This window comes from Uloborus diversus, chromosome 4 (genome assembly GCF_026930045.1).
Source record: "Uloborus diversus isolate 005 chromosome 4, Udiv.v.3.1, whole genome shotgun sequence".
Lineage (NCBI taxonomy): Eukaryota > Metazoa > Arthropoda > Arachnida > Araneae > Uloboridae > Uloborus > Uloborus diversus.
In genome coordinates this window covers 67,137,423-67,162,500 of record NC_072734.1, presented here as the reverse complement: position 1 = coordinate 67,162,500, position 25,078 = coordinate 67,137,423, and the positions used below count along the sequence as shown (strand labels likewise).

The 25,078-nt window shown below is 32.6% G+C and overlaps 1 protein-coding gene across 1 annotated transcript in view; it reads right to left on the bottom strand.

The window, feature by feature from the left end:
- Positions 1-21,756, bottom strand: part of LOC129220393 (SEC14-like protein 2) — a 56,282-nt gene extending 34,526 nt beyond the window's left edge. The window contains exons 1-3 of the mRNA XM_054854807.1: positions 21,618-21,756; positions 18,147-18,216; positions 5,387-5,430 (exon numbers count right to left, since the gene is read on the bottom strand). Coding sequence (XP_054710782.1) covers positions 5,387-5,430; positions 18,147-18,216; positions 21,618-21,674 — 171 coding nt within the window. The 5' untranslated portion in view covers positions 21,675-21,756. The remainder of the gene's footprint in view (positions 1-5,386; positions 5,431-18,146; positions 18,217-21,617) is intronic.
- Between the last annotated feature and the right edge of the window lie 3,322 nt (positions 21,757-25,078).

Genomic DNA, 25,078 nt, shown 5'->3' with positions numbered 1-25,078 from the left:
TTTGAATTTCGAACAGTGCAACAGATAGTTTCACAGTGCATTTAAAAAATCATGCCTCAGTGGGCAAAAGTCATTGGAATGATCGAATACATAAAATTGAATACATACTTTTTTTAAATGGAAGATTGAAATACGAATAGAAGATATGCATTTTATGACGTATAATTAGTGATGTAAAATACCCGGGTATTTATTTTTAGGGGTAAATACCCAGGGTATATACCCGGGTAAATACCCAAAATGGGTAAATACCCGGGTATTTATTTCAAAAATTTGTATTCAACTAAAATACTTTTCTGTATATATTCCATTATGTATATATACAACCAACCATATACAAAACAATAAATTTTTGCCCAAAAATTGTATTTTGATCACATATTTAAAGAATTATTCTGTGAAACAGCTTACTACCAAACGGCACGAACTTGAGGGTCAAGGATTTGGACGAAATTCTAGATATAGGTCAATTCCCACTAGGTATGAGCGCAGGTAAAGCGGTTTGACTGCATAGGCCCTATTTCGGCTGCAACGGGGGTCAGAAGTTGATAATTTGGATCCAGGATGCGACGGAGTTTCCTTTAAAATTACCATTTTTATCCAATTTTCTGCTACTGTACTGCAGTATGAGCCATTTGCATGCTTAATTTCAAATTTATTATGTTGGATACTAATTTTTAATAAGCGGTTCTCAAATTTAAATTGGTTATTACTTTTAATTTCAATAACTCGAATGCCAAAATAACATAGTTACAGGATATTTATCGTTTTCAAATGAAAAACTAATTATTTTCGTTTTATATTAATCTTGTGATAGTAAAAAGTATTTATCGTTTGCTGATGAAAACATTTACTTTTACTGGATATTTCATATAATTTAGATAGTGCCCATAAATAAATACGTGTTCTCCCTTATACTCAATTTACTAACAAAAGATGCCAAAGGTGTTGGGAGATCGAACATAGTGTCGAAGTCTGAAATTCCAATGGAAACGCCATTGCATTTCTAGGGCCAAACTAGCAAATTTGGGCCCTCGTTGCAGCCAAACCAGGACCTATGCAGTCAAACCGCTTTACCTGCGCTCATACCTAGTGGGAATGGACCTATTGCTAGAATTTTGTCGAAATCTGTGACCCTCAAGGTCGTGCCGTTTGGTCGTTAGCAATCTAATATGATATTCACATTAAATGTGTTGGATACGCCTAATCAATGTTGATAGCCAAATTTCAGATATAAAAAGCCATTCTACAAAAAGAAAAAAGCTTAACTGGTTACAAAAAAAGCAAACATCAATTTTTTAGGTCCTAGTCTTTTATAACCCAGTAATATGTCCCTGCATGACACCAAAATGTAACGAAATGTCGCTCAATTTATCATTACTATTTATTTACTTATATCTTATGCAGAAATTTCCTCCAAACTTAGTTCAATTGTTCAGGTGTATTCTGTATCACACACACATATATATGTATATATATACACACACACATAATATACATAAACATTTAAAATTCATTTAAAATTTTTAATCTTTTATTTTAGGGTTTATGTTTAAAAAAGAAAATAGTCACCTTTTAATACTACCTAAAAAAATTTTGAAAAATGAGCAATTACTAGGGGATTTACCCTGCCTTCGGATAAATACCCAAAAAAATATTTACCTTCCCACCCTACAGGGGAGCAAATGCAAATGAGCAAGGCAACAGAAAAGAAAATTTTTGCTTTTTTTTTTTGCTTATTAATGTGAAAATTGTTTCTATATTTTCCATGTTATCACTTAAATATCAATAAAATCAATAACACCACAGTGTCTTAATAACTTCTCAGTTTATTCTTCCAAACATCCCTCATGCTTCCTTTTTTTTATTTTTGGATATGACTAACCTAGATTGTGATTTTGAAATCCTGAAGTTCATAATGAATTGCTTATACTTCTCCAATTATGACATTGAAAAGAAAGATTCTTTGGTTCACGATATGTTTCTTTCATGATTTCATCAAGTCTATCAATAAAAAAAATTATAAACTGTGTAATACTTATGTATATATCAGTTTCACCAATTATTTCATATTTAGATTTTAAAAAAAAATTCTCATTCACTTTTCTGCATTTTTTATAAAATATCCAGTTTTTGGGTATTTACCCAGGCCTTGGGTAAATACCCAAAAAATATTTACCTACCCGCTGGGTATTTACCCGATCCACATCACTACGTATAATTGATAAAATAATAATATACTTTGTCAATAGCTAGCAAATTTATTTTTGAAGGATTTTCTGCATTATTTATATGAACAAGATGGATGAATTGAAAAGCATAGTTATGGATGAGAAGTTGGATGTTATCGGAATTACAGAGACATGGGCTACCGAATCTGATGCAGAGTTATTACATATTGCTGGGTATAACTTATTCAGACAGGATAGAGTAGGTAAAAGAGGTGGTGGGGTTTTATTTTATGTTAGAGACAATTTTATTTGCAATGAATTGGTCATAAATGATAAGCCTACTGATATTGATATGGTTTGGCTGGAGTTGATGAGCAGTAAGGGCATAAAGCTATGCTTTGGAAACATTTATAGGCCACCTAATTCAAACCAGGGACAAGATGAACAGATGTACCGTATTATTAGTGACATGTCCAGTAAGGGATCCGTTATCATAATGGGGGATTTCAATTTTCCGGGTATTGATTGGAATAATTTTTATCCTGGTAATGGCAAAGAAGAGGACTTTTTAAAAGTAATTGGTGACTGTTTCTTAGATCAAGTTGTAACTCAGGGAACTCGAGAGGAGGCCATTTTGGATCTAGTTTTTTGTGACATAGGTAGTCTTGTTCAGGGGTTGAGTGTAGGGGAGCATATTGGAGATAGTGATCATAACAGCATTAGGTTCCGGGTTAAATTTGAAGTGTGCAAAGATGATAATTTTAGGTTTGTGCCCAATTTCAGAACACCGATTTTGTTGCACTTAGGCAGAGCTTGAAAGAGGTTTTTTCGTCAGGGTTGGAAAATAGCGACGTAGATCAGCAGTGGACGGAATTTAAGGATAAACTTGCTAAAACCGTTGGGGACTATGTTCCATTTAGGAGAAAAGGTGTTAGTACCAAAATTTGGCCCATGTGGTTCTCCAGGGAGACTAAAGAAGCTCTTAATTATAAGCAAGCCACTTTTCGTAAGTTTAAAGAAACTGGTCAGAGTGCGGAGAGGCTCCAGTATGGTAAGGCAAGGCGAAATTTTAAGTATTTGGTACGGATTCAGAAAAGGGAATTGGAGCAAAGGCTGGCAGATGACATTGATGGGAACCCTAAGAGGTTTTTTGCTTACGCTAATTCTGGGAAAGCTCGAAACGGTCAAATTAGGCCTTTGGTTGATGAGCATGGAAATTTAATCCAAAACGATAGGGATATTGCAAATGTTCTAAATAACTTTTTTTCCAGTGTGTTTAACGATAACTGTATCTCAACAGTTGACACTAACAAGACACAAGCTATTATACAGCTTGAGGATTTTGTATTTTCCAGGGAGGAGGTTTTATTTCATTTGAAAAAGATTAAAGCAACTAAAGCTCCGGGACCAGATAATATTTATCCAAAAATTTTAGTTGAATGTGCAGAGGAATTAGTGGATGTTATTTTGAATATTTTCAATGCTTCTTATAACTCGGGGACGGTGCCAGAGGACTGGAAGCTGGCTAACATAACGCCACTCTTCAAGAAGGGGTCTAAAGGTATTGCTGGGAATTATAGACCTGTAAGTTTGACTTCGGTGATTTGTAAGATTTTCGAAACTTTGATAAAAATTAAGATCATGATGTTCTTAGAGGCTAATAGTCTGTTGACTAGTTTGCAGTATGGTTTCAGGAAAGGTAAATCCTGTACTACTAATTTATTGCATTTCTACGACAAGGTTACCTCAGCTTTAGATAACAAAAAATGTGTGGATGTTGTTTATATTGATTTTCAAAAAGCTTTTGACAAGGTACCGCATGTTGCTCTTCTCAGCAAGTTAGCTGACATTGGAATAGGAGGAAAAACTTTACTTTGGGTTAGAAATTGGCTTACTGGTAGGAAGCAAAGAGTAGTTGTGAGAGGAAATCATTCTAATTGGAGTGATGTTTTAAGTGGGGTTCCTCAGGGATCAGTTTTAGGGCCTCTTTTGTTTATTATATTTATGAATGACATCAATGAAAATATTTCTGGAAGCATGAATTGTTTTGCTGACGATGTAAAAGTTATGGGGATTGTCGAAAATGAAGAACAAGTAAAACAGCTGCAAGAGGATTTAGATCATATTACTAAGTGGGCAGATAAATGGGGTATGGCAGTTAATGTAGGGAAATGTCAAGTGCTACACTTAGGTCACAGAAATAAGCGTATGAGATATCGTTTACAGGGTTCAGTCATAAATCAGGCAGAAAATGTTATGGATCTGGGTGTCTTTATAAATCAGGACTTCAAGTTTAGTCAACAGTGCAGTATTGCTAGTAACAAAGCCAACAAAATGCTTGGGTTCTTCAATAGATCTATTTCAAACAAATCTAAGAAAGTTCTTCTGCCTTTATATAGGAGTTTAGTAAGACCTCATTTGGAGTATGCTGTTCAGTTTTGGTCGCCTTATCTGAAGAAAGATATTTTTGTATTGGAAAGGGTTCAAAGAAGGGTAACTAAATTAGTAAGGGGACTCTCAGATTTAGATTATGATACCAGACTTAATAGGCTTAACATGTATAGCCTGGAGCAAAGGAGAGTCAGAGGGGACATGATTCAGTTATTTAAATTTATCAAAATGAAAGATGTAAATGGATTAAATTTTTGCGGGGAAAGCAGGACAAGGGGTCATTGTTTTAAGCTATTTAAATCTCAGGCTAACTTGGAAATCAGGAAAAACTACTACTTTAGCAGGGTCTTGGGCACTTGGAATAGCTTACCGGAAGAGGCGGTAATGAGCAAGGGAGTGGATAGCTTTAAGAGGGCCATTGATCTTCATTGGGGACAAATTAATTGACTAGGACCAGCCTAGCTGGGCCCAGTGCCTGTTGCTGGTCGTCACATTTGTATTTGTATTTGTATATTTGAGAAATGAATTTCATAACACCGATAAATCATAATTTTTTCCTTTGCTCTTTGTAAATTACACTAATAATTGAAATTAGAATGTTTAAAATAATCTTAACTTCATTTCATTATTGTTTTCATTTTCCTTTCACTTCATTGCCACATATTGTTTGAAATAACTAGTTGAACCCTTTCAATATTTCACTACATGAACTTTAAATCAAAAAAAAAAAAATTAATGTATTTCAAAATCTCTTTATAAAGAAAAACACCACTCCCAAAAATAATTACAGCTGAAAGTGAATATGTAGTTTTTATGATACTTACAGTTCGTAACATTTGCACAGCATCGGTAGCGTTGAATTTTCGAGCTGATGAAAAAAAGTCATTTCACAATTAGAATGAATGTTTTAAAAAGAAAAAAAGGAACAAAGTAATATATTTTTACGAGAATTCTAAGTTTTATAATAAGAATTAGGGCTGGGCGATGCATTGCCAAAAACCGGTGTGCATCCCACATCGTTAAACCGGTTTAGAATTTTTCTCTAAACCGGTGCATTAATATTGCTCCGATGTATAGACACTGGTCCAACGTTGCTGCCGTTTTAGTCTCTAATTTTTTCAAACTAATCTTAATTAGCCGTGAGTCAATCCAATCTGGTTTAACAATGATAGTGCAAAGAGTTAGACCATCATTTCTTCCGAAACATGCAAGAAATGTATATGTGTTCTTGGTTATGGACAAAAGATATGTTGATGAACAGTAAGTTTACCAGATGTAGTCACTTGCCAGAAAAAAAGTAAATTTTAAAGAGCAAAATTGCAGTAAAAAAAGCAACATGTATTTTGGTGTTACAAGAAGTGGAGTTCCTAGCACAACTGTTACACAGGTCGATAACTGGTAGTATCACCCCCTCCCAAAAAATAAATAAATAACTTTAGAAATGTTTTATGTAAATGTGAAATGTATACAATTTTCAGAACCAACTCAATTCTATTTTTGTGGCATAGCAAAAGTTTGGAAGACAAATATAAACTACGAAACCATTCTATGCAAAGTTTGTCCTTGATGATAGATGTACCTCCCCCCCCTCACCCATTGTGCATTCTATTTTTGTTTACTTTGTTTGATTAAAAAGTTTTTTGGTAGAAAATTTCAGAATTAAAAGAATGAACATTTTTTATAAACAATGAAAACCTCTTTGAGTGTCACCCAGTGCGCCCCCCCCCCCCTCCCGCTACTGATTAAAAGGAGGTTTTTTTTTTTTTTTTTTTTTGAGCTTTTGAATGGAATGCATGACTTTGCATCCATTTACTTACATCTTTTTTCATTGAAAAAAGAGGCTCATTGTAATCTCAAAATTTGTCTTCCATATTTTTCTCAAACTTGCACTTTTAGCACTGCTTTATATTATTATGAATTTCTTTCTAGTGCTGAAATCTGTTAATTCGTATCTGGCATGATATATAATTTTTATACCTTGTATATATCTTGTAAAACTTAAACAGGCATGTTTAGTTTAAAAAAAACTTGCATCATTGCATTGCAATGTAAAGTTGGTGATGCATCGCGATGTAGAAATTCCTACATCGCCTAGCCCTAATTGGAATCATAGAAACATGACTCTATTTTTAAAAGCATTCACATAGAAAATAGCTTATTTTACACATGTTCACTTACATAAAAGCAATTATATTTAAAAGGCGGGTCATTCCAAGTTTACTCGCAGATTTCCATTTTTTTTTTGTATTTTTGTTTTAAATATTGCATTACATTAATTCATAAGGTTTCAACTTTAGGAAATAGATAACATCAGATCTTAATGTTTTGTAATTAAAACAGAAAATATGTTTGAAACGACATAAGTGCGAGAATTTGTAATCTCTGCTACTGGACAAAATGTTGAATTTCATTATTTACAAAAGCAAGTGACAAAAGAAAACTTTTAATTTCTGAGTTAAAGTGATGTCCTTAACTAAATTAAAACTGAAAATTTATTTAAATATATTAAAGGAGAAGAGAAAAAAATAAAACTAAGTAGTTTATATTGCTATGATGCAGTTTTATACACTAAACTTTTCCACTAAATTAAAAATATGAATTATATTCTAAAAATAATACTTACTCCCTGTCAAGACATTGATTAGGAATATAAATAATTTTATAAATGCATAATAATCAATATGTAATTTTTTTAGATTTTTTTCCGCATGGTAACAGAAGTTACACAAACTAAATCTAAATTTGTTTCTTTTTTTTTTTTTTTTAAAGATTATCCAAGCACTATAAGGCAAAAAAACCTTTTATTTCAAATTTAAACATATCTTTATCAAATTATTTTTTGAAAACATCAATTGCTTGAGGAAACTTGCACATTATCCGATCACCTTTTTGCAAAAGAAAAGGTGTGGGCAAATTTTTTTTAATTTGGCTGAACTCTATGTCTGAAACATCATTTTCATCCGATTTGTACAAAGTTCCAGAATTGTCATTCACTTTTAAATACATGACCTGTACAAAGCCATTATCTAAATCTTGTGCTACACCAACATATCTATAATGGTACTTTTTGCGAGCTCCTCCCAAGAACTTGAATAATAAAAATTTTCCCTTTTTAATTTCTGATGCCATCACTTCAACATGTATTGGCACATCTTCATACAAGGAATTTTTGGCACTTGTCATTTCATCTTCCGATTCATCTTCTCAAATCTCTTCCATATCCACATCATCACTTTCAGAATCTGAAATGAATGCTTGTTTTCTTTTGTTGCTTTTACGCTTGGGAAATATATTTTTTCGTACTTTAGAGAAAAATCAGAGTATGGAAAACAGTTACAGAGTCACTCTTTGTGGAGAGCAAAAGCAACTTACATCACAGTATTTCAGTTGCCCAGAAAATTCAGTAAATAGCTGATGCACTTGCAGAGTTCCTTTTAAAGCAGGAATTTTTTGAACCAAGTGCAGACTCATCTTGTCAATTTCTTTTGTCGTAATGTAGAACATCTTTACTTTTGAGTCGTCGGTCTTTAATCACTCGTATAACTCTTTTGCATTCATCAAGTCATTACCATGAGTAATGAGCCTATCTGCTTTCCTTTTAATTACTGCCCCAATTCCATCTGCTGCTCCCTTTCCATGACCAGCCTCAAAAAAGGACAGGTTCCTTGTTTAAATTCATAATCAAACAAGCGCTTGTTTTAGTTAAAAAAAAATTCTTTTGATGATATTGGGTTACGTGCCCATCTGAAAAAAGTGTAGTGTATCAATCGCTGGCATTTTCTCTTTTATTAATCTTTACTGTGTGGGGCCACCGCCGTCTCGACTCAAGGCCACGCTTCTGAAAGCGGAAGGGGCTACTACGTCATCAGGAGGGGGCGAGTTTTTTCCATTCGCGGTTCATGACGCAAAGCAAATATCTTCCAGTGCACGTTGTTCCGTTTGACCGGCAGTGTGAACCAACTCGATGCTGTGATAGTAAAGGAACTCAATAGGTAAGAATCAACATATCTTTCTGTATTCTTATTGCAAATTTAAAAGATAGTAAAAGAAATGTGAAGGGAATTTGTTCTGAATTTGATTTATAGGCATGTTTTCCCGAGCCAAATGCCGTAACAGCTAACCCTAACGCGAATCGTAACGTCTGTATGTATTTAAACGATAGCAACGCTATGTTTTTAAAGTACTATACTTCTTTCTTCTTTGAGAATAAATTTTGTTTAGTTACTGCTAGTAAAATTTCAGGAATATATTGTATCATTATCTTTGCATCGTGTAAAAATAGTTTGTATGACTTTGCAAATGTTTTGCTTTACAGCGTGAAAAATATTTCTTACCACAAAATTTCCTTACATTCTTGTACTTCGATTTATTTAACTTTAATCCAGTTTAAATTAGTTTGAGATGTTATCACCTTAGCAAAAATATGCAATACCCTTTAGGTATTGCATATTTTTGAGAGGAAATTCTACACTTTACTGTCCCTTAAAATATATTGCATGCTTATACAAATAAATTTCTTTTTTTCCCTTTAAATTTAAAATAGTATTGATTTCTTTATGACATAACTTCTCTAATTGTAGTGGTTGTTTTTCTCAATTAGGATATGTCTAGCAAATGCAGTGTTCCACTCCGTCGAGGAAATTATTTAAAGGTGCAAGTGGTTAACTGTTTCATTATAATCGACTTGACTAAGACCTGTACTACTTCATGCATTACAAAAAATATTATTTCGGTGGTTTTCTCTAGCATTAACATCTGTCTCTTCATATTGCAGTTATTTCGCTTAAAACAAGCACCTTATGCAATTAAAGGATAGACTATTAGTAAATCTCAAAAACATATTTTTTTTCCTGTAATATTTCAAAATAAGATGCAATTTTCAACAGTGATTTTTAAAATTGTGAAACCGATGTGTGATGTATGAGAACCAAAAGAGTGTAGTGAATTTTTTAGTAAATTCTAATTTAAATAAGAAATAAAAATTGTGTTAATATGAACTTTTGACTTTGTCTGAAAAGATATACTAATGTTTTGGTTCTACTCATGCTGAATTCTATTGTGAGCTATGTAAATATTTTTAAAAACAATGTGTCAAATAATTCTCTTTTTTTTTTTCACAAATGGTTACGTATTACTGATGTTTTGTACGAAATAAAAATGTAGTCTTGAATTTTTGTTTTTATTTTAACCTACAAAAATTATCTAGCATATTCACACGAAGAAAAATAAGAATGATTTTGCACTTTAAATCAAGAAGCTTTGAATCTTTCATTCCACTGTCTTCTAATTATTAAGAAAGATTCATGAAAACAAAAGTTTGATGTTGTATCTTTTAAAATCTTTTATAACATTTAAAGAGTTAAAGGGAAATGCTTGTACAACTAATAAGCATCAAAATGTTTAAATTATTTTTACTTCTACCACAATAGATTTTTTTTTTTTTTTTTTTTTGAAAACATTTAACATTGAAATATTTCCAAAATTAATTTACGAATAGTTTTATATAATTTAAGAAAGAAAACAAAACAGTGAAGTTATGTAGAAAAGTTACATCTAGCGCTCAATACTTCTCGCGAGTTTACTAACGTTCGCTCCTTGGTGATGACGTCACAGACCAGCCGTGCGGCCTTGACTCGAGACGGCAGTGGTGGGGCCCGATTTTGACCTTCTGCCCCACAGGCCTGGTAAGGGACATCCTCCCCCATTATGCTAACAGTTGCATCTCATAAAATAGAGAATTAGAAGTAAACACATTTTGGCGGGAAAGTTTTCCCATCGCTTGTTTTGAGTAAACGACACTTGGAATTCAGAAGGGCATTTTCCTCTCTCTGCGACACCCGCATTGGGTCAAAAGGGGTTAGCTTCTTTCGGAGATTTCAAACATTTTCCCGTCCCCCAGTCACAGCTGCAGGATATAACTTCTGAAGTTCTGACATTTTCGAGCCCATAAAATAGAAGACTTGGGAATAATAAAATTCCATTCCGACACTTTGCGACACTCCGTACTCCATAAAACATAGGGTTTTCCTGGAAGCTGGCTCTCCAGATGTTGAACTATGATCCTCGGAGAATGTGTCCCGATCAGGGAACTGCATTCTCCGGTATAAAATGGGGAGTTAGGATTTTTCGGGAAGGAGAGAGGATAGAGTTTTGAGGGCAGAAGAGCTTTTCCGAGCTCTAGTGTTTCTCCGAGACGTTTTGTCCGGAGTCATGATAGAAACGCGCTCCCGCGAGTGCCTTCGGATTACTTAATGGAGAAAGGACCAAAATCTTGGGTACAGATGTGATAAACCCCCCCATTTGGCGACATCCGATTTTTTGCACAAAATTGAAATATTTTTCTCGCCAATGAGGCGATAACTTTTTAAGCATGGCATCCCTGGCGAAATTAACCCGTGTTTCGCAACCCGAAGGCAATCTTGTTCAAACTTGTTCACTTGGGTTGTTTACTCGGTTTCACGCAGGAAAGATAGGTGTTGTTTCATGCAATATACTTTACAGGAAAGCTTATTTTGTATTAGTTTCAATTCAGTAGTTGTGTTTTGAAGTAAAAACATTATAAAATGTCAGTTTCTTCAAACTTGAACGTTAATTAAAAGTTAACTCCAACGTGGTGTGTATCTGTAACGTGTCATTGTCATATAATGTATTGTTTTAGACTAAGTGTGAGGATGTATACCATAAAAAGGTAAGTTCTTTATTTAAGAATTAAAAAAAACTCTCACTTTCGAAATTCTTTGTTTTTACAAATCCTTGAGGGATTCTTTTAGTTTTTAACTTTATTTTTACTGTATGTAAATTAATTTTACAAAAATAGTACGGTTATTTTGTTCTAAAAGTTAATTCTTATCGATGCCACGAATTATTTAGACATTCTATGAACGTGCCTCCTGTAGGTACTGAATTTCTGAAAATAAGTTGACAGCATTTTATAAAAATATAAAGGTGTTATATTATGTAAAATATAATAGGTATTTTGAAAGCATGTCTGGATAGCAAATAAATGTATAGTATTTTTGTATTGTTTATGTTTAGGATGGTTCTGTTGAGACATTTTTACTTTTCATACATCATACATTTGAGTAACTAAGCGTTTTTTTGGCTGAAATAGTTATTGATGTTTGGGGATGTTTTCCGCTTTAAACATCGCAATTTGAATCACTTTGCTCTTTTTTAGCAGAGTATGAGAAAAGATTTTGTTTGATGAAATGCATGTTGGAAAATAGCTTTTATTTCTATTGGTACATATTTCATTGGTGAGCTGTTATTGTAATTTGTCAATTTAAGCATTTTAATTACTTTCTAGAAATTGTTCTTTGTGTACAAAAACTTTCTAGTTTCTGGTATTTTGAAGTGTATATTCGTGATGTTTTTTGTTGTTTTATATTGTTTTTATATATATTGTGTTCTGAAGTTCTTTGATCATGTTTTTTTATCTGATTTTTTCCTGTTGGCACTAAAAAAGCTTCGCTAAGAACGATGTATGACATATGTCATCATACATCGTTTTCTTGGCGACGCTTTCTTGGCGCTAACAGGAAAAAGTCGCCAAGGGTGGGGTATATCACATCAGTTCCAAATCTTGGTACGTACTATACTAGCTCCCACTTCCCATTACTTAATTTAAACCAGTACATTAAAGTTTAATTTCTTTGGAGAGCAGAATTATGATGTGTTTAATTTTTGAAATCATTAATGTTTTGAATATAAATGTTTAACTCCTGACTAAATATCTAAGCTTAGATTAGAATTGTATATGTACTATTTTATTTAATAAACATTCAATGTGCTATAATGAATTCAACTATTATTACTTCTATATTCTACAGCCTAAAAGTCCACCAAATCAAACACAACATTTTGTACCTCACTCCACTATGGGATTTCGGCCCAACAATAGGATCTAAATGCGCCCATATGGCTGCTGGGGCTCTTGTCGGAAGAAACCGAGCAGAAGGAAATAGGTACTTTATTGTGAGCACTATAGGCTACACCTGTGTGAAGTGTCACTTGGTTTCTGGAGTCGCAGAAGTGAAAACTTTGAATTTCGGCACTCATCTTACACAAATAGTTTTCTGAAAAATCTACATGTACATAGCTGCCAACCTCAAGATACAAAAAATAGGAGCACTTAAGGGAAAAAATAGGAGCATTGAGGGCTAAAATAGGAGCATGAAATCGTGGGCTGCGCTAAACCTTCCTTCTGTACCATAAGTTTCCATAAATTCTAAGCACTTATAAAATGCTTTTCTAAATTTTCATGTTAGATTTTCAACAAAACTACAACCAAGTTTAAAACAAAATTATTTTACATTAAAAAAGCAACATTACATAGATACATATTGAAAAGTTTAAAAAAAACATGATTACTGTTTGATTTAATAAAACTGCAATCCTTTTTAAAAAATATGCTTTTATACATATCCTATATGCATAAGAACATATTGAAGATTTAAAAAAAACAATTATTTCTTATACTTGGAAGTAAAGCAACTTCATAGTAAAGGTCAAGACTCTGAAATTTTGAAAGTGGCCAGTGGCACTCGACTCCAAAAACTTAGTGGCCACCAATGTCATTAAGTTTTGAAATATAAACTGGAGTGGGGGAAGCAGTTTTTACAACTTCCCTTAAAAAAAAAAAAAAAAATAGATGAATAGGATTTAAAGAGAGATATTAAATACTTTTTTTGCACATGGAAAATTTAAGTTAAAATAGGTTTCTGATTTATTTAAAAAAATGAATGAATGAGAAGTCAGCAGGAACCTTCAATTTAGATGAAATAGTTTCAGTTTATAGCAAAGCCTACAAGGCACTAAGGATCAAATAGATAAAATTTCCCCTTCAAGAAAATTATTTAAAAAAAAAACATAACTTTTTGCCTTCTGTTATTTTTAATAGTTTGTATTGAGACAAACAACTAATTCTGTTTTCGGGAACTTAGGCTATTAATAGTCTTGTCTACTTCATGTTGCAAATGACAAAACATGGCAACAACGCGAAAAAGTCAAGACAATAGATTTTTGAGTTTGTTGCATTAAAAGTAATTATAAATAATTAATGAGCCTTAAAAAAACTAAAATTTAGACGAAATAGCGAGTTTTTAGCACATTAGAGTCTAAACCCCAATGAGGATAGAATAATATTCTGAAGAAAAAATTTTGCATTTTTCAAGAAAAAAATTTTGAATTTTCCGAAAAAAAAGCCTATTTTGCATTATTTTCAATAGTTTGCATTCCAATAAACAACTAATTCCAATTATGAAAACTTGGCCACTTAAGAGTCTTGTGTACTAAAATCTCGCAAATGACCAAATATGGCGACTAAGTCAAAAATTCAGATATAAAATTTTGAATTTATAGCATGAAAATAATTCAAAAATAAAAAGTCCCCATGAAACTACAATTTAATTGCGAATTTTTAGCACATTCGTGTCCAAAGCAATAAGGATAAAATGAAATTTTAAATGGTATAACTCTTTTCATATTTCTCAATAAAATTATTTAAAATAACCAAAAAAAAAAAACATTTTGCAGCACATTTTGCTTATTTTCATTAGTTTGCAGTTAAAAGAAACACCCAATTCTACTTTGTCTTTGAAAACGAAGGCGCTTAAGTATCGTCTGCTAACTTCCATCTTGTGAATGACCAAATATGGCGGCTACGTTTTACACGTAGCTGAAATGCTCGATGAAAAAACGACGATCTCCAATCGGCGCTCCCCCTCAGTGTTTATCCTGACACTAAGCTTCCAAAGCATCAAATTGTCTTCTCTTTTGTTGAGTTTGCGCACAATTCCTGCCTTTGAGGATAGGGAAATTTCTTCTTTTTCCTCAAAAATCGAAAAGTGTACAAGCGAAGTCAAAAAAACGGAGTTTTTTGGAAAAAATCGGATTTTCGGAGTACGCAATAAAAATCGGAGAAACTCCGGGAAAAACGGAGCACTTGGCAGCTATGCATGTAGTAACACTTCGTTTTTTTTTTAGATTATCACGACAATCTGTATAAGCATGATACTGTTGATGCATATTAAAAATGTCCTTGCACAACATCTTTATTTCTCTCCTAAAGCTATTTACAAGTTCTTCTCTTGTACCTTCTTTCTGTACTTTCACAGTTTTCTTGAAATTCTTGGTCTCATTCCTTTTTATTAACAATGATAGTTTTCGTTGTTGAAGTTGTTGTCCACTCCCACCAAGTTGTTTGGGTGTCAGTAATCTGTAGTACACTGCAAGAGCTTACTGGGACTGCCATCTTCTTGCATTGCATGCATTTTCCATACATGCAATTTATGTTCTTTGCATCACAAACACAGGAATTTGCTAAATCAGTCAGGTTGCTGGAACCAATCAATTTTAACTGTTTCAATTTATCAGCTTTAAATTGGACATTGGAATGAAGTTTTCACATGCAGGTTTGTCTGTCCTTAACAGTAGGAATTATGACATGGAATGGTCGGCAAGATACAATGAAGAGTACGATATAGTGTTACACACCTTCATTTATATATTTTTTGTATAAGTTTTCAATGGAATCGCAAAGAAATCGTTTTCTGTTTCTTGATTTTACTTCTTGTAATGGTCTTTCTTTCTTGCTGTAGCATGACTATTATCATCCCTAAGATAAAATGATTTCACTGAATTTTTTTTAATCTCGCTTAAATCTTTCGCAAGCGGAACATATTTTCTTACTCCAGTTTTAATACCTAAAAATGATACTAATGCAGAATGACCAATTCGATACTTTTTCAACATAGGAGCAAGTGCATTTTTGAGGGACTGGCTTTGAATCTTAGATGATGAATCATGTTTCCTCGTAACTGCTGCAGTAGTATTGTGTAAGAAAAGCTGCTTTGCAATTTTCTTTCTCCTTGGCATTAGTTTTCCAGGAAGGCATTCCTGAATTGTTTGTTCGGTTAACGATTTAGGAGACATTTCAGTTTTAGGAACATTATTGAGAGATTCAGTTTTTTTTTTTTCATTAAATGCTCACAGCGTTCCCTATACAACTAACAAAGATATTAATTAAAAACCTCTAAAAGGTTTTTCATGATTTTTTCAGTGAAAACATATTAAAAAAGTTAACATTTAATATCAAAATAAAGATAATTTTTTTCTGCGGCTGATAGAATGTGTTTGGAACTTCCATGTTACATAGAATTCGACTTATCAGGGTGGCGACAGGAACTGTGAAAAAAAGTTCCCTGACTTTTCCCTGATTTCTCTGACATTAAGTTCAAATTTCCCTGATTCACGTTACCAATGACATAATAGTTTTCTTTCTTTGCTCTACTTGAAATCCATTGTATGTTTGTATAAATTGCAGTATTTTAAACGTTTTAAGTTGTGTAACTTGTTGAACTAAAGACATATTTTTAAAAGATGCTACTTTTTTAATAAAATGGTTTTAAAAAAAACCCTATCAAGTCAATTTTTTTGGGAAAAAAACCCCTACAAAACAGTATATTAAATTTTTCTACAATGGAAAGATTATAAAAAATTAAAAAAAAACTTTACTTCCAGAAACCACTTAGCATTAGAATTTTAAGAAACTATTAAAATTACTCTTAAAAACAGATGTGTATTTATGATAGAATTAAAAAGCAATTGAAATTATTTTGAACTAAGTTTTCAAACAGTATAATAATTGTTGCAAGTATAAGTAATAGTGAAAGAATAGAAGTAATGTAGTTATTCTTATATAACTAATTGACACATTTATGCAAAACAGATGAAACCATTTGACATCCATTCATAGGGAGCTTTTCTCTAATCAAGAACATAGGTTTTAATGAATGAATACAGCATTTTAACAATAAAAAAAATAAAGATATTTACTTAAGTATATAAGTTAACTCTGTTTCAAATGATTTCAGTATGTAACGAAAAAAAAATCTTAGATTGCTTTTGCAACAAGCAACTTTGAAATGCAAGAAAAAAAAAGCAATTAGTTAATTTCAAAATATATAAAAGAAGAATACAACTTGATTATAAAATTGAAGAATCACTTAAGTCTGAAGAAAAGAAAACCTTTATAATCTGCTGTGACAACAAATAGTGTAACGGCAAAAAACAAAGTTTTTTTAAATTGAAAATTCAATTTTAGCAATTAAATTAAAAACGCGAAGAAGTAATAACTTTTAAGCTTTTATAGTATTAATTCAAAAACCAAAGATTTCTTCTTGAAATCGTGATTACAGTACGCTAATTACTTCTAGACAATGGAATAAAAGCAAAGGAGCTAAGGCATTAATGAAGGCTTCCTCTTTGCCTGTATGGTTGTTTATTTTACGTAGCATTGAAAGCATAAAAGAAAAATTCAAGCTAGGTAAAATAAACAACCTAACAGACACAGAAGCAATCTTCGAAAGTTTATCCTGTGGTTAATAAGTAAGATTCAATACTTTGACGTTGAGGGAAAAAGATGCACAAATATGCGGCAGCGTATAATCGCACCTCAGTAATTTTACTTTTTTTTTTGAACAGATAATTGGCAGAAAATGCGTAGGGAATTAAAGCACTGAATTTTTTAAAGCAAAAAGAAAAATTTTTTTTTCTTCATAAAATCAATTTTCCCTGATTTTTTGTTATTTTTTTCAAAATTCCCTGATATTTCCCTGACTTTTCCCAGATTAATAAAGTTCCCTGACTTTTCCCTGATCTCCCTGATCTGTTGCCACCCTGCTTATTCACGTGATTGATCATCGAAGTCATTGCTGGCTGACAAAGAAATGAAATACAATGCAATGATTTAAATTTCTTATCTTTTGCCAGTTTCTATTTGTTAGCAAGTAAAATACTTGAAATTGATTTTTAACAGCATAAGGCTTTTAAAGGGATTTTCAATTTTCCCTCTTGATTCTACAGTTGCAACTCAGTTGGGGTTTCTTTTAATTTTTAATTTTTCTTAATTTCTATTGTGTAAACAATAAACATCAAGAAGAACTTTGTCTCTACTTCTGTGTAATGCAATAAAATTTTAAAGATTTCTAGAAACAATATTTAAACATTGGTTTCAATAAATGCATGAAGTGCCACAATATCAAAAGACTGAACAACTTATGTGTGTGACATTACAGGGTTATCCCAAAATGTTAGTTCTAATTTTAATGAGTGCTGGTGTGGAAAAAATGCATATAAAAAATTTAAATTTTTTTGGATAATTGCTTGATCTACCGCAACTTTTGATCAAATGCTGCATTTTGATGTTTTTAGCAAAATTAGTAAAAAAAATATTTTTCGATTTTTGATGATGGGTAGTGCAGAATAGGTGACATTGGTAGCAATTAATTCCCAAAAATTTTTTAAGGTGCGTTATCTAATTCAACCAAATAGCTTATAATTAAGTCTGGTCTGAAGATACATCAGACGTATTGAAATCTGAACAGTGTTTTTGTGGTAGTAAATACATATCAATATTGCCACCTTAAAGTAACAGTAAGATATCTGACTGTTATTCTTGTGATTCGATGTTTTGCTGGTTGCTCTGAGGTTACAATATAGCAATATATATTGCTTAGCACTAGTATTTATTGATATTTCAATTACTTATTTTGCAAAAGTGCATAGTTACATAGCACCACTTACCTCGAAGCCATCGAAGACAAAAATAATCATCATGTTCAGGCCTCAATATATCTTCCATAGACGAACGAAACTGCAATACATAAAACACAATTAGATTGTTCAAAAATTGTGAAAAATTAAGGAGTCAAGGCAAGAAAAAACTTTTAATCAAATCAATTTTTAGTGTGCTTGCTTAATGAAATAGCAAATTTGCCAAAAAATAAATAAATAAATATAATCTAATAAGATATTCCATTATCCAGGATCAAAATGACAAATTACAATGGTTTGGCCCATTAAAAACTTTAAACATTAAGCAGGATATTCTTTTAAACCGTATTCCAATAAGCAGGCTCGATTGTACCAAAGCGGGAGAAAAATCGGCTGGCAGAAACGGGTATCTTTTACCAATCAGTACAGGCACACTGCTGGGTACTAAGATTTGGGAAGACAAATAATGCAATTGTTTGGCACTTCAAAATAACTGCAGTATAACCTCGATTTAACGATTCCTAAGAGACCAGAAAGAGTTATTGTTAAATCGAGTGGCATATACATTTAATACAGTCAAATCCGAACCAACGAAATTGATCATTAAATTGAGAAAATTATTAAATCAGGTATCATTAAATCGAAGTTATACTGCAAAAAAAATATTATTATGCAGAAAAAATTCAAAATATAACGTTTTTATTCAAGGTTTTTTTATACATATATTTTTGAAGTTTGTGTAGTCAGAGGGTCCCGCTGACGCGCCACAGCACGTAAAATACCCGGTTTTCGAGAAAAGGACCCGATATTTGAAACTGAATGCGTCCCACGGGACACGATATTTCTCTACAGCAGTATTAGGTTTCAAATTTCCTGAAAGAAAAATCAGAGAAAAGGAGTTGACTCTTTCCTAATCTCTAGAAATATAGAGGAGCAGGATTACCAGAATCCACTCCTTATCGCGTTTTCCCCTCTTGATTCTTCCTTATCAAGGTCACCGCCACAGGCAGTTATTTCCGCGGGCTTTTTAGTTCATGTTTTTTGCGTGTGCTTCTTCTCATTGACCTTGCAGCTACGTGAACCCAGTATTTTCAAAATTGACCCACTTTTTCAAAAGCAGTGGTTTTTTGGGACCCAGCTTTGTGAGCACCCAGTGGGACCCCTGGTAGTGCTTCCTCCAAACATTTTTAGGAAGGCATTGCGTCCGGCTACCTTTCAGACAACATTTGATATCCCCGGCCCTCATTTTTGCATTTCTAAACGAGCCCTCTTATCCCTTCAAAATTTGTCAACCCTTTATTACAAAAGCAAGTTCACTAGCTCAAAAGATAAAATTCACTCTGCATGGCTTTGAGACAGGGTTGGTAAAAAAAAACGGTTTTTTTGGTTTAAATAGTATTTGCGAGAAAAACAATTAATTTTCGGAAGGTAATTAAGGTTCCATGTAATTAACAGTTATTCAATAGTCACATTATACCTAATTTCTTGATTAATTTAAGAGATTAGAACAAAATCTTGTAACTAAATTAAATTAAAATAGCTTTCTGCGGGGAAATATTGATTGAAATGTTTGACTTGATTAACATATTAGTATGCATGTATATATAGACCCTTTATGATACGAAATACTGGCTTCATTTTTGATTTCATCAAATGAAAGCCAGATTAGGTCTTTTTTTTCTACCAGAATTAGACATTCTTTTTAAAACAATATGAGTAAGTAACTTTTGTAAACTGCACAGGTTAGCTAAGGCAAAGCAAATACCAAAATCCCAATTCCAATGAACAAAAGGGGGGGAAAAAACTAAGAATTATCTGCACCCAATAGTCATAAAGCAGCATAGGTGTATAGCCAATCAAAATCTTTTGAGCACACAGAATCCAAAAAAAAAAAAAAAACACCAATAGAAAGTGTAGTTTATATGTGAAGATTTATATATTTCTCAATCAATTTTTACGCATACATTTGCATTTTGTTCTGTGAATTTAAAAATTTGTCTTTTTATCTTCCTACATTATAATATAAGGAACTATATGTATCATAATATGAAGTATAAACTTTTTTTTAAATTTGATTCAAAATATATTATTTGTGTTCACTTGCAGAACAAATCTTAATTTTTATGTGCAAACAATTAAGTTAGACTGTTGATTACCTTACAAATCAAAGTTAAAATTCCAGGAAAGTACAAATAAATGGGCAAAAATGTCACACCCCTGCAACAGGAGTGAGCAATATAATGCATTGCATCTACAATAAAAGATTCAATCCTTAGTAAATCTTAACTAATCATGCAAATTAAGCATAATGATGGAAGTTGACTGAAATCTGCTTTATGGCACATACATGAAATAAAAAATATATTAATATTTTTTTTCGATTAAAGCTTGTAATACATTTTGAAGAAGCAACTTTGCAATTTTAGTATTTATCTCTGCAACTTAGCTAGGAACTTAGCATAAATGGAATTTTACATTTTTCAATATGTGTGTGGGGAAATCAATGTAAACCTGTAAAATAATTTTTTTTTTGGCTTTTTTTTTAAAAAAACCATTTTAAAAAAAACTGCATGGTTTTTTTAAAAAAACCAATTGGTTTAAACCATGGTTAAAACTATGGTTTAAACCAACGTGGTTTAAGCCAAACAACCCTGCTTTGAGATATAGCTATTTCGTTCCCTTGTCCACTAGAATGGGTCTCCGTTTTAGATCTAGGGGGAAACACTATTGTGATATCTTTTTATAGCAGATATTGGAAAGTAAGTAATTGTAATTAGATAAAAGTTTCTTTTATGAATGTGTTTATTTATAGAAATAATGTAAAATAACGTAGTGTAAAATAGAATTTTTTTTTTAATTTAGAAATATGAACAAACAAATTTTTAGATTATAAAACAGTTCAATCACTCATTTCCTATTTTGCTAACTAATTTTTTTTTTCAGAATAAGAGACTATGTTCTTTTTTGAAAAGAGTTAGAAAATGCACATTAATAGAATTGTACAAATTTAGAAAATGACAAGTGTTAATTTATCAACTTACTACTAGAAAGAAAAAAAAAAAAAAAGAATGGGGTTAGGGGGGGGGAGGGAAAGCAAAATATTTAAAATTACACAATGAAGAAAATAAGAAGCACTGTTCAGTTCAGTACATACAAAATTCATTTCACTTAGGAAAAAAAAAACTATGGTTTTCTTATTTTTAAAACAGGGAAGAAAGTCGATTAATCAAACACAACTTAAAATATTACAATGAAGAATGTAGTTTGCTTTTATACAAAACGCAAGACTAAGAAGAAAAAAAAGAGCCTTTATCAGTCTGGTAATCTAAAAAATAAAAGTGAAGAAGTTTGAAATACAGTAGTGAAGTTGAACATTAATCTAAGAAAACTAAACTTTATCAAAAACTTGGATTCGGTTTACATGTATTTCCTAAGTATATTTTTAGAAACTGATACATTAGAAGTACGTTATTTATTTCAGTAAAGCGGAAATTGACTTACACTATCCAAAGCATTTAACTGCTCCTCACTCAGATCTCCAACTCTACCACTTGACATTTCTAAGGTATTAAATTTTTACGGTAAAAACAACAAGAGATTAGCCAATTTTCAGGAAGATACTGATTGGAAAACAGATAAAAAGATCTTTATATCTAGACTAAATTTCACTTTAAAAATTATTACTGATGACAGGTTAAAATTGAAATCAACTTCGTTAACAGTTGACAGCTCCAGAAACCGAAAATGACCTCAAATCAACAGTGGAGTGGAGTTCGCACATCCCAATTTTATGCAGCAACAGCAGGGGAGAAAAAATCGAAAGACCGCAGTGCATTTTAAACAAGAGAGATTTTCAAACTTAAAAAAAAAATAATAAAACCAACTCTTTGAAAAATACTGTTGAATTTATTTAACTTATTTCTCACGAAAACTAGATTTTAATTTGAAACAGAGCTTGACAGTTTAATCTTGTTTCAAAGGCATAAGTGATTATCTTTTTGAGAGACTGTTTCATTTAAATTTACTTATTCATTCAATTTTCATATCTTTTATTCAAATTTCTTTTCCAGCATGTCATTTGATTAAACGCCAAAAATTTTGAATGGAAAGAATTAACAGGTGAAAAATTTGAGCAATTTTCACGTAGGGACTCTAAGTATTATGAAAATAAAGCCTGGTTATTTGTTAATTTTTCAATCTTTGTAATGTGAATGAAAATTTGCAAACGGTTTTGGGTTTCTAAAGGAACTATATTATTTTTCCTGATCTAAACATAAAACTTCCATTCTTATGTGTTTTTTTTTTTACGCGATGCCGCAATATTCTTTTCTAGATGGCACTATTGATTCGATAATAATAAATACCAGCAGTAGACGGCAATCAGCGATAATAGTTTCCTTTTCATTTTCGCATTTCACAAGTGTTGTTATTGATATTTGACTTACACGATTTCCCAAGAAAAATTATTTTCTTGTTTGTTTCCAATTCTCAAATGAGAAGTTAGGCGTATTTCCTTCGCACTGCTCCACGTAAACGGCAAACTATAAATTTGTGATTGTTATTTTTTGCATTTTCGTAATCTACTTCAGTTTTGTGTACAAAGATGCGTGTTTAGTTGCCGCTAAAAAAAAAAAAGGATTTTTTTAAAAAAGTGGTTATTCAGATCAACTGCTTTTAGCTAGCTCTTCATTTGCAATTTTGCAATTATATTCATCAGATATTTTTTTAACTTCATTCATTTTTCATATCCATATTCCGAAAACTAAACACTATTTGTTGCTAACATGCAGTTCTAGAAGATAACATATGATAATCATGCATGAGCAAAACTAGGTGGACAATAAGTGTAAATGTAGCAAAAGAATGATTCCATTCAATTTGTTTTGTTTAGTATTTTTTTAAAATACAGTTACTTTCAACTATCGAGACATATTTTTTAGGATTTATTACTGAGCTGCTGCACTTTAATTAGTTCAGGGAAAACTACTCTTAATGCACTGAACATTGCAACCATCTGAATTTCTACAGTGATATATTGCTTTCTTGCAAAGTGTACATTAGTGATTTTAGTAGTTTTTTTAAAAATGGATGAAGGATCTTCCACTTGTAAAGTGACAACACAAGAACATAATGGAGTTTTGGAAAAGGTGATAAGTGATCAAAGCATTAGCCTTGTCGACTACTTGCTGTCACAGAATTCGAAGCAAGAGCACTTATCCAATCCATCCTTTACTCATAATGTCACGCAGACTGCTAAAGTTCTGCTTCCAGAGGACACAATAAATTATGTGACCCCTCGTCCGGAACAGCCTACAAAAAAGCGATGTAGAACTGAGGCTCAACGCATTGCCCGAGATGCAGAAAAACTGCAGCTGAGGAGACCTTGCAATTCAAGTACTTGCAAACTAAACTGCCACAGCCTGATTTCCCTTGAGGAAAGAAAGAACATTTTAGAAGAATTTAAAAAAATGTCCGACCACGAGAAAAAATGCTGGGTCTTCCAAAGAGTAAAAAAAGAATCTGTAAAAAGGAAGACTACTGACACGCTGCGGCGAAAATTTACTTTAAGTTATTCTCTTGAAATACCCACCGGAACATATCCTGTGTGCAAAGTTTTCTTTCTGAGTACTCTTGGGTTCCACCCAAAGAATGACAGGATAGTTACAACTGCTCTTAAGACTGCTGGGCTCGACTCGATCGCACCTCGGCACTCACTACGCGGTCATAAAACTCCTGGAAACAAAATTGATAGAGATCCTATACGAAGCCATATTTTATCATGTCTTCCAAACATAAGTCATTTCAGGAAAGAACCAAGTGAGTTAACAGTTTGTGATATGCACAAAGATTATGTTAAAAAACACCCAGACAAACCATGTAGCTATAAAACCTACCTAAAAGAGGTGACCAGCATGAGTATCGGACAAGAACAATGCACTACTTGTACTTATCTAGAATATGAGCGTCAAAACCATCCTAACCATGCTACCACTCTCAAGTTGACTGAATCTGACTGTAATGCATGCAAGTCATGGAAAACTCATTTGAAAAACGTTAAAGATGGCAGGGCTTGCTACGAGATAAGCTCTGAAAACGCAGTTCAGAATCCTGATCCATATCAGATTATACGCAGCATTGGCTTGCAGAAAGTCATAAAGCTGCCCTGAATTCTTAGTCAAAAGTCTGTTGCACAAAAAAGATGGTGGTTTTTCACGAAACTTTCATTGTCATGGAGGATCAAAGCAAGACTCTAAATGTGTCCAGTAAAAAGAGGAAGATCCCAGTGCTCTGGCATAAGGCTATCGCCAGGCCAAAGGCCGGAGAAATTGCCTCATGTCAAAGCTGTAGAACTGAAGAGAAACAGCAAAATGATAGTCTCCTGATATGTACCATTGCATGGCCCAGAATAAAAATGGATGCCTTTTTATTACCATGACTGAACTGATCAACAGCAAGAAGATAGTTCAAACAGGGGCACACTTTCAGGAGCACCAACTTTGTTCATCATGGTGCAGAGCAGGAGATGAAGAAGTCTGGAAGAAATGTTTTTGAATTCCACAATTTCGAACAGGTTGTTGCTCCATCCAACAACAAAATGACTGTTACGAGCATAATGAGATGGACTTTTTCCTGCAAAGAACAGGAAGCAGATTTTCCTGCTGCACAATCTGTGGAAATTCTGAAATCCATGTCCTCTTACATAGAGGACATAGTCAAAGTTCAGTTCTCTTGCAAGGTTCCCGAAATCGCTTCTACAACATTAAAATAATTGGTTCAAACAATTCAATTTCCTGGAAAAGAATTTTCAGCTGGAAACTAACATGTATGCTTCTCCTCTTCGTTCGGGACCCAGAGGAATTCCACTATAAAGAAGAAACCTGAAATTGTGCACTTCAATGCAAGAAAATTGAAACACCTTTTGGGAGGCTATGCCAGTCAATAATAAATCAGAGTTGGGATAG